Source organism: Telmatherina bonti (genome assembly GCF_933228915.1).
Source record: "Telmatherina bonti genome assembly, chromosome: 14".
NCBI lineage: Eukaryota > Metazoa > Chordata > Actinopteri > Atheriniformes > Telmatherinidae > Telmatherina > Telmatherina bonti.
The window spans coordinates 30446511-30457574 of NC_136612.1; the positions used below are offsets into that span (position 1 = coordinate 30446511).

General features: G+C 38.7%; 1 protein-coding gene across 1 annotated transcript; it reads left to right on the top strand.

Moving 5' to 3' along the window:
* Nucleotides 1-841: 841 nt before the first annotated feature.
* On the top strand, nt 842-5963 carry gfap (glial fibrillary acidic protein; the record flags this gene model as incomplete). Its single annotated transcript, XM_079252230.1, has 9 exons — nt 842-1362; nt 3108-3168; nt 3263-3358; nt 3458-3619; nt 3846-3971; nt 4210-4430; nt 4519-4562; nt 5652-5734; nt 5922-5963. The coding sequence occupies 9 exons, from the start codon at nt 842-844 to the stop codon at nt 5961-5963; spliced, it is 1356 nt and encodes a 451-aa protein (XP_079108356.1).
* Between the last annotated feature and the right edge of the window lie 5101 nt (nt 5964-11064).

The following is an 11064-nucleotide window of genomic DNA, read 5'->3' on the forward strand; positions in this document are numbered from 1 at the left end:
TAAAATTCCTCCAAAAGTGACTTTAAAAAGTTTCAAATTCTGATTTTTTTGAAAATGCATTTCATTCTTTTTTTTAATCCCTTTTTTTTTTATCCAAAATGGCAAATCATTCTTATTACAGTAAATGTTGTGATTATGATAAAGAAAGTTTTTAAATTTATTTAATGTGCTAAGTGAAAAATTGCTGGCAGTTTTGTCACTATTACATAACTAAATTGTGAGCCAAAGCGCAGAGAAAACAACCCGGAGATTCTGTTCTGCATGTTGTTTTTCTGCTGTGGAGCCCTTGGTGGGCATCTCAGATGCGTGCCCCACTTTGCAGCTCACTAAACATGACACTGTGACTCTGGATTAATGTATTTTCCTCATACTTGGATCTATAGTTGTGTTTTTGTGATAAGAGAAATAGCATTGTTTGATCAAACTCTGTTTCTGGTTTTGTGAACACTCATGTGTGGCCAGGTTGAATTTGTGGCCAGGCCCTGTCACACAAATTCCTTTTCATTCAGCTGGAATAGAAAGAAAAAGAGTAGGACAAAAAGGGGTGAACGTAAGAGTGAAACAGAGAGTGAGTCAGGGGCTGAGCAGGAGGGGGGAACGGGGGAGAGGAGGAGAGGGCCAGGAGACATTTGTAGTTGAGTGGACGAGCACAGACAATCCCTGGCACACAACTTTTTGAGTGTCATGTAAACCACCCCTTCACTCTCCCTTTTTGTCCCATTCACTGCCTGCCACCCTCCCTTCTCCCTGCCCCACCCTGTAGCCTCTCTGCTTTGGACTTGGGGGGTTTGCTGCCTCTATAAAAGCCCAGTTTGTGCCCAGAGTGAGTTTATTCCCCACCATGGAGAGCCAGAGAGTCCAGTCCTCGTACAGGAGACGCTTTGGGCCTCAGGGCTCAAGCAGCACAGGAGGCAGAATTGGTAGCCTGTCCTCCAGTCGCCTGTCCTGGCATGGCACCCCGCGAACCATCACCCATTCCAGTCCAATATCTCGGATATCCCTGGGCTCTGCCAACACTGCCTTGCTGCTGGGGAGCCCTGGGGACCGGTTGGATTTCTCAGCAGACTCCTTGATGAAGGCTCAATACAAGGAAACCCGCACTAATGAGAAGATGGAGATGATGGGCCTGAATGACCGCTTTGCCAGTTACATAGAAAAAGTGCGCCTGTTGGAGCAGCAGAACAAGGTGCTGGTGGCAGAGTTGAACCAGTTGAAGGGGAAGGAGCCCAGCCACCTAGGAGAAATTTACCAGGAGGAGCTCAGAGACCTACGGCGGCAGGTGGATGGTCTCACTACTGGCAAGGCTCGGCTGGAAATCGAGAGGGACAACCTGGCTGCAGATCTGGCCACTCTGAAGCAGAGGTAAGACATAGGGTGGGACTTGTGGGTAGAGGCTTGTTAGTTCAGTAAATGCTCACTCGGTGGGTTTCCTCTTTGTATCTTTTGTCTGCTTTTAGCCTTTTATGGGTTTTCCATACATTCCCAATAATAATGATAAAAATGAAAATGACTTATAACTACTTTATTAAAAGTTAGCATTGTTAACATAATGACAAGTTATTTGTATGAGCTGAGATGATTAAGATCTAGTCTTTATAGAAATAAACAACATTTTAAATTTATGTTTGATCTACTTATAACAATTACAAAACTCATTGCCTTTTATTGAAACATTTTTTTCATATAAAAGTGAAATTACAGTGCTATTTTCTCTCATTAGTTTATGTTTGTATTATACACTAAATTTCAGTTTTATTTCACAACCAGTAAGCAAGAATTTTCTGATTCTTTTGTCCATATTACACTTTTATATCTTTGTTTTGGAGTAAAGCCAATTAACACTTGGGATGCAGCCTGTAAAATGAACCGCTTGATCAAAGATTGTTGACAGGTGTGCCAACAGCTTTGTTTTTCCAACTTGGCTTTGGTTTAAAGTTGATCATTTCAAAGCTTTTCTATTCAGTCCAAGGCTAGAAACCCAAGCGTTGATGAAGTACAAATAAAGTTTGGAGTTTTTTCCCCCCATTTTCTTTTTTTTTTTTTTTTTTCAATTACAAGTGCATTTATATGGAGATTTGGTTTCGTTAGTGCCTCGTTGGAATGCAGGCCGCTGTGGTCTGCCTGAGCTTTACCCCTGGATCCCTCTTTACAAACTTGATCCTGACTGAACCCCTAGTCACCATTGAGAGACTGTGGAGGAATGAAGCGACACAATGGTGGCGCTCCACAAAAGGGGAACAGACAGCCAGGCAGATGTTCTCTTGTTCCATTTTATTCTAACACATTAATTCACTGATGTCACATAGCCGGCCCTTTTTTATCCAAAGTGCACACGTGGCTTGAATCTACAATTCACTTTTGTCTTGAGAAAGGCCAATTGTAAAGCTGAGGGTGGAAAGGTCTCCTTCAGAGTCCTCTCTACCTCGCAGCTGTTGGTCCTTTGAAAGATGGCAGACTGAATTGTGATGCTGTGGCACAAAAGGTCAGAGGTCACTTTTGTGGTAAATGCTGCTCACTGTGCAATGTTTTATTCAGCACACTGCGTGACACTCTGCAGATATTATACTAAGTCTGAGTGTTTATGGTGTCATATGTGTGAGTAGGAGATGGATTGTGGGGTGGTTTCTGTGTGTGCAGGGGTGTATATATGCATGTGTGAGTGTAGTCTATCCCGTGGGAAAGGCTTCTGGCTGTTAGATGGGAGTAAATGTGTAATGATGCATAAGCTGCCCTTTCAGCTGAGCCCCGCTCTAACCCAGAAGCATGAGGATTAGCACTGAAGTACTCAGAAAAAGTCTCATCAAAACGTTGAAAATATGTCTTGAGTTTGACTCCTTTTGACAAAGAAAAATCTGCCGTAGTAAAACTTTGTGCTTGTTTCCTGCTGATGCTAAACTATGAAGGAGCTGTGACGTGAAATGCTCAGCTCGCTCACAAACGTTCAACTGGAAAAGTGCCACTTTCAGTTAAAAATTTTATCAGCCATGAATATACTTTTCCTTACATTTTGTTTTAAACTATACAAAAACAGAATGTTTGATACGTCTTTTCAGTTACAGAATTTAATGTAGTTTTTTATTGCTTTTTTCTGCTGTTATATCATTTAGATTGCAAGATGAAATTGGTCTCCGGCAAGAAGCAGAGAACAACTTGAATTCCTTCAGACAGGTAATCTATTTCCTTGAACCGTGCACTAAATCATTTAGTTGTTCAGTATTTCTGGCTGTCCAATAACATCCTTGGTGTCTCTTGCTTTGGACAGGATGTGGATGAAGCATCTCTCAATCGTCTCCAACTGGAGAGGAAGCTTGAAGCCTTGCAGGATGAGATAAACTTCCTAAAGAAAATTCACGAGGAGGTAAGACTGAGAACTGCAAAGTAAAAAACAACAACTAAAAGTAAAAATCATTCATGTGACTTTGGCTAAATTTTTTTTGCCTAACTTTTTTTGTTTCAGGAGATCCGTGAGCTACAGGAGCAGATCATGGCCCAGCAGGTCCATGTTGATCTCGATATGTCAAAACCAGACTTAACTGCTGCTCTGAGAGATATCAGGGTTCAGTATGAAAACATGGCTTCTTCCAACATGCAGGAAACAGAGGAATGGTACAGGTCCAAGGTAAGAGGACTCAAATAAAACTTTCCTAAAGTTACTGAGTTCAGTAACAGCATGTTTTACCATTAAATATCATAATCTATAACTTTTTTTCAGTTCTATCCCATAAAAGTTTTTTGTTTTATTATTCTAACTGTAATGTGTATATATTTTAAAACCTCCAGACGAAAAACAGATTTTTAAAAAAATTATTAAACATGCAAACTAGTGCACCGTTTGCTTTGTATAGTTTGCAGACCTGACAGATGCAGCCAATCGTAATGCTGAAGCTCTGCGCCAGGCCAAGCAGGAGGCCAATGAATATCGCCGTCAGATCCAAGTGTTGACCTGTGACCTGGAGGCTCTCAGAGGCACTGTAAGTCTTCTAAACCACAGACAAAAAGTGTGAAAACGAGCCAGCATATTAACTAAATACCAAGGATTTGTCCGTGTTGTTTCCCTTTCATTTTTAAGCTGCATATTTAGGCGTAATCACAAGGCAAATTACCCCAGCTTAGAAAAAAGCCAACATTTTTTTAGTGTTCACTCAACAAACATCTGTTTTTTCCAAATTGCTTGACATGAACCTTGTGGTTTTGTCTTTACTTATTAAGAACGAGTCACTGGAACGCCAGTTCCGAGAGATGGAGGACCGCTGTGCCATGGAAACAGCCAATTACCAGGATACAGTGAGTCGTCTGGAGGAGGATATCCAAGCACTGAAAGAGGAGATGGCAAGGCATCTGCAAGAGTACCAGGATCTGCTTAACGTCAAACTGGCTCTGGATATTGAGATAGCCACTTATAGGAAATTACTGGAAGGAGAGGAGAGCAGGTGAGCCAGATGAGATGACGGCAAACTGTATTTAACATTAACAACATTTCTGGTGTCTGCATTTATCTTGCTTTTCTTCTCTTTTCAGGATCACTATTCCAGTTCAGAGCTTTGCCAATCTGCAGTTTAGAGGTCAGCATCAAATACAGTCCCATTTTCCTTTACTTTGTCAGGTTTTGCTCTTGGTTACATAAATGTTGAAGGTGATAGTTTTATACAGTTTTACAGCACAAAAGAGGAACTTTATGTCTGATTGTGGCACATGAGAGAAACACTCAAACACAGAAACAGCAGACTACAATCATATTTGGATTCTGCGCACTATGGCTATATTGACATTCAATCTTAAATACACTTCATTTTTAAAAAGGTTGGTTAAAATAAAATATAATCAAATCTGCTGTATATTATCAGTGAAAATACATACCTGACCCTAACCCTAACCTTAAGTCACCCAGCTCATGCTAATCTACCACCTTGAAAAAATGGCAGCTGGATTTCTTCTGACCATCTCTGAACAGAGGAGATAGTTTCAGATGTCACCTACCCAGCATCTACAATTCACACATTGGATCTTGAGATGAAAACATATTTGTTCAGGGAGATAAACAACTCTGGTGACAATAAATACACTGTGGTCAGATGAGTCATTGACACTGTTATGGATCGGACACGGGAGATCAGGTGGAACAACTCAAATGTAGGACTCACAGAGATGAATGAAGGTAGAATAAAAGTTTAATTACTAAGTGACAGCTAACACATAAAGTAAAGTCTGGAGCATATTCAGAGTTGCAGTTTACACAGAATATACAAGAGGAAACAACTCTACAGTTAGAAAAAAATTACATGAAACTAGATAGATAGATAGATAGATAGATAGATAGATAGATAGATAGATAGATAGATAGATAGATAGATAGATAGATAGATAGATAGATAGATAGATAGATAGATAGATAGATAGATAGATAGATAGATAGATAGATAGATAAAAATCCAGAGATCATGAGAGACAACTTTAATGCCAAGTTTAAACAACTCTTAACAACTATTTATCAGTAAAGACGTCTCTTGGATGAAAGGAACAACAACTTGAAGAGCCAAGATAAGAAGCCCAGTCACACTCTTTGGATTGTGCATAAAATAAACTAAGTATTATGTATCGGATGATTTTGGGGCTGCACTGAAAATATTTCATGTCTTGTTTCTATTGCATAGACACTAATTTGGACACTAAAACCCCAGAGGCTCATGTGAAAAGGAGCATCCTGGTTCGAACTGTAGAGACCAGGGATGGGGAGGTATGTGCTGTTTAAACACAGCAAAGACTAAATGTTTAACAGTGTTGCACCTCACATATAGTCCCTCTGGATGGCAATGTTGGACCCCTTTGCATATGTTTGCACATATTTACACAGTGCAGCATATCCCCCCACCAGAAGGCTGCTGTTTTCCCTGTTCTTAATTCTTATTTCAATTTCTTTTCAGATCATTAAGGAATCAACCACCGAGCACAAAGACCTTCCTTGAAGACTAAAAAAACAGCTCTCCTGATTAGTCTTTAATCTAGTCATTTTCAATGTGCATTACCCATATCATTACCATTTTAAATTCCAAACCCAAGACTGCCATTATTCATCCTGCATTTCATCATCAGAATTTCTCTCCCTGTTTCAATATTAGCTTTCTAATCCATTTAACAGCCTTAGATCATGAAAAATCCATCTTGAATACCATTGTTCAGTGATCTAAAATGAACTGTAGTCTATTTCAGTAAGAAATGGCTGAAATTACTTATACATATTTTATTTTAAGTTGAGCTGAAAGACCAGATTTTTAGTTTTGATTCCAATTAGCTGCCATAGAAGAGGTCTTGAAATGTAGCGACCGTGTTCATCTAGTCTGTAGATTGTGGAGGTTGATGTGTGGATATGTGTATGTGAAACGTGATAAAGGATGAACACGAGAGACTTTGGGTTTGCAGATGTTGAAACTGGATTTAGGAAAGAAATGAGAGGTACGTGTATGTCATAGCAGCTTTTTGCAGAAAGGCAAGTCAATCTCAGCCAGGTTTGTTTTTACCCTTTGTCTGGTGCTATTTTTTTTTTCTAGAAACTTCATCTGCCTCTTGTATTTAAGGCCCTGCATGAATGTACATGTGTTTTAACATCTCATAAGCAAAGAGCTTTACAGATAGTTTTGACACTAAAGTACTTTAATGTATAAACAATTCAGCATTGTTAACTTTACATTTAACAGTTGTGATTCATTTCCATGCTTTCACACTAATGTCTGATTGCTTACTGCTCTGGAGGAGTGACGATAGTGGCCTCTGCCATATTTCCATGAGGATTATCCAAATAAAAAGCACAAACTGCCTCATCAACACTTACATATAGGGGTGTGATCTGTATAAATGCACAAAGTAATCATTCAAAAATGCTTTAGAAATCATTTCAAGGGTTTGGAGTCCTTGGTGTTTCTTTCTGAATCATCTAGAGAAGTTTTGAACTCTTCCTGATGAAGACATCAAACGTTTTGGCAGCACCGAGTATCAGGATGGACTCATTTCTCTTGCAGAGATGATAAGCACAGACGGGCCAGGTTGAAGGTGTGGAAGCTGACACAACCTTTGCCCTCCAGCCACTACCAACCTCTCTGCTTCAGAAGTGTCAGCCAGTTTCTGTAGCGTTGGCTTGAATCAGAGGGCAGCAATGCAGACCTCCTCTTCTATTATTTTGTTTTTATTCAAGAGGAGGACAAAGTGGAAGGAGGCTGGCAATGTCTCACAGGGAAATTCTCACCCGGTCTCTGACTTTTGTTAGAAGTTCTGACTGAAACATGCTGACAGGCAGTGCCACTAATGAGAGTGACAAGCTAGCAGTGTCTGTGCTCATTGCCAAGGACACCTCATGAGTCATGCCTTCCACCTTCTACCCCTGCCAGCTTCCACCCCTCTGTCTCAACCCCATCTCCTCTTCCTCATTATAACCTCACTTTCTTATTTGCTTTCTTTTGTTTTTTTTTTCAATGTCAGATGTGACTATAACATTAGTTTTGACCAGTGCGGCACACTGTAACATGCTATAATGTTATGTTAACATAAATAAAATATTATGTTTGCTGGAAATCTTGGCTCGTGTTTTGCAAAGAAAAGTCTTCCTTACAGGCTTCAATGTTTATTTGTCATGACAGGTCATGATTTCACAGTTATATTTCCTTGTCTGCGATTCAAAACAGACACATTCTTGCAATATGTGGGATCTAATTTCTGTGAAATGAGGGTTATATATGAGGACAGTTCCAGATGACTTCAGGACATTTGAGGGTTGACAGCAGAAGACTCAAATACTCAAAACTGATTGTTTCAGCCCATCAGGCAGACTCCAGTGCTGAGCAGATGTGCTCACGTCTTGTAACGTCATGATTCATTATATCTGTTACTGTATGTCCATTCGAGATTTGATTTGTGGCCCAAATTTAGCAGCTTGAGAAGAAGATGAATATTTCCCTGATTGACAACCATCACCACATCTGTCATATCATCATACTTCAGACATATGTTTGGCTTATCTGATTGTTAAAAGCAACAGTAGAGTATGGCTAGGAAACTGCTTCATAAATTTTTCATTTATTCATTTGTTTGCATGACGTATTTCCTTTGATCATACTAGCACAGTATGATCATTTGTCACAGGTACAAATGAATCCAGTCTGACTGCTGTTCATTCTTTTCAGCTCAGCGTATTATTCCTATCCAGTGAACTTCATACCTGAAAACTGGATTAACTAAGAGCCTTTATAATACTCTGTATGACTCAGCTTAATATCAATTTTGCATAAACTTTATTGCATTGCACAGAATGTGAACTCTGGATGAGATGTGCTGTTAACAGCTTACATAAAAGTTATTATTGCCTTAGCATTCAAGGATTTCAAGTAAAAATGTTTTAACTTTTCATGGGAACATGAGTATTTTTGTCAGACATACAAGAATGTGTTATTTTATTATCATTATAAGAGCTGGTTCAGTGTTTATCTTGTTTTTTACAATAGAAACAAACAATTGAGCTTCTGATTAGGGTATGTGAAAACATTTGCAGGTGTTTCCAGCTGTATTCAAGGACCGTGTTAGTGACTGTTCGAGGTCAAACAACATTATGTGCTACCAGACAGTGTGAAAAATGTGAAGTGTGTCTCAGGTTTTTATCTAGAGAGAAAAAGGAAGAGTAATAAACAGACAGCAGCGGTCTTCTAACAGCTCAAAGTTGTGTGTTATGTCAAAGGCATCATCGTCTTTTCTCTCTTTTAAAAATTCATTTTATCTGTCTAATATTTCATGTTTTTGATCTGCAGCAGGACAGACAGAGGACTAGAGAATTTTGACATTAAGATCTCCTCTTTATTGTCCAAAGATGCTCATGAAATGCATCTATGCATGATTATTTCCAGCCAAACTAAACATATGTGTAAAGCATAAATACTTTTAAGACCCATTATGGACATATAGTGTTATTAGCTCATGTCACATTTGCTTAATATTTCTAAACATCTGTTCTTAGATTCATAAAACCTTTGTTTTCTACTGACCTTTAAAGAGAACTTCATAGAAATTCAAATTCCTTTCCTGTGACATTTGTAATTCCACAGGACATTAACATATAATTTATTCTCATTTCTATTTCGATCGTTTCTGATGTGTGCATTGAAGCGTGACTCAGTTACAAAGTGAGTATAGAGTACAATATGTATCTGTTTTGAGCAGCCCTTATCAGAGGGATGGAGGGTCTCAGGTCTGCGCTGAAGGCGACCCTGAGCTGAAGGAATTCCAGGCAGATAAAACTCTCAGGCGGTTGACGTCTGGCTTTTTCCCAACCAGTTCTTTTCCACCCGGGAACGGGAAGGGTCAAAAGGTTAAAATGATGCGTGTTTTTAGCTGGTTATCTTTCTGTAGTGGGTGTGAAATGACAACAGCTGTCATTTATGTATACAGTATGTAAATAAATACCCACCAGAACTGGCCAATGACTAAGAAGACTGATCGTTCCTGTGATGCTGATTAAAGTTTAATTTTCCTTCACCAAGCAATTTCAGTTCTACAAGTAATATTATCAGACATAGAGCAATCAGAATTTGTTTTCATTATTGATTTATATTTTACACATTGAATTAGGCAAATAATATGAAACAATGACACTACATAATTTTGTTTTCTGTTTCTGTTCTCTGACTGCTTTCTTTAAATTCTCAGATCTTTTTCAGACCACTTGTGGCTGATAAAATTGGTTGTTTTCCATTTTTTTCTTTTTTTTGCTAAACTGAATAATTAAATCATGAACATAACCTGCAAACTAACTTATAACAATGTTATTTGCCACTTTTACAGATGAACATGGGGTTTGCCAGCAGAAATATGAAAAATTAACACAAATAGCTCTTTTTCTTCACCAAATTCTTTTAGATAACCTGTTAACTGATAAATAATCAAACAGATAACAAATGTTCATGAAAAGTTTAATTTTTTAGATCATATGATGTGATTGTGATGCTGAAAATGATAAACATTTGCATTATCACAGGCCTTGCTCTTTGTCTTTTTGTGCCCTCACACTCTTGTCTCACTTGGCTCTCACGCCAAAGGGTCATGAAAAGGCACGTGTGTTCTTTGGTTAATTTTAGCTCTCATTTCATCAAGACCATCAAGACAAAACACAGACCATCTACGTCAGTCCATCTAGGGGACAGTGAAGCCACATTCCCTCTGATCTCCAAACATCACTAAGGGTCTGAGCTTCCATATCGCTGAACACATGCCCATTACAGCTATTTTTCTTCATACAAAGTGGAAAGATTGCTTCTTGGATGTATAGATTATCAACCTGAGAGTGGTTTATTTATGTGTTTTTGTCACATTTAAAAATTTTATTTGATGTCATGGTTTCTGCTCACCTAGATTCAGAATGATCGAGCATACCTCAGACATACTGTAATGAAAGATTACAGATTCAAAGCATTAAAATGATTTCTGCTTCAGTGTTTCCAAAGATGTGAAAGTAAGTGAAGAAGTACAACCTATAAAATGCCACTCAGCTGTAAAAGTTAGTCAGTCTGGTTGGTCAATTAAACTCCTCTGTGGCAGTTTTTCCCAAACAAACCTAGCAATCTGCAGTGTGTTTGTGTCATGAAACCACTTCCCCAGGTGACCTTTAAGTACGCCTGAATGTCTGTTCTGTATCTAAATACACTGGCCTTGCCAGGTAAGTGTCTCCTCTTTGAGTTAAGGCAGAGGATATGGGTCTTTATTTATACGACTGGAGTCCAGGTAAAAATGTTAGATGTCCACACTGAATCTCTGTACTCTTTTATTCAGTCAAGCCTGAATTAGTTACGTTTGTAACTGAAGTCACATGAAGCGACTGTAGTCTCCAGCTGTTTGCATGTCTATTTATGGAATATTAACATCCAGGGGAAATTTTAAGCCACAATGTTTGAAGCCGCATGTAAAACCATTGTAGGAATTTACCTATTCACAAGACTTAACATGCTGTTTCTGCATTTCTGATTGGTTTGTTTTGTTTCTGACTGTTTTCTTCATTTTACTATTCCAGCTCATCACTGTGCTGTGATGAGT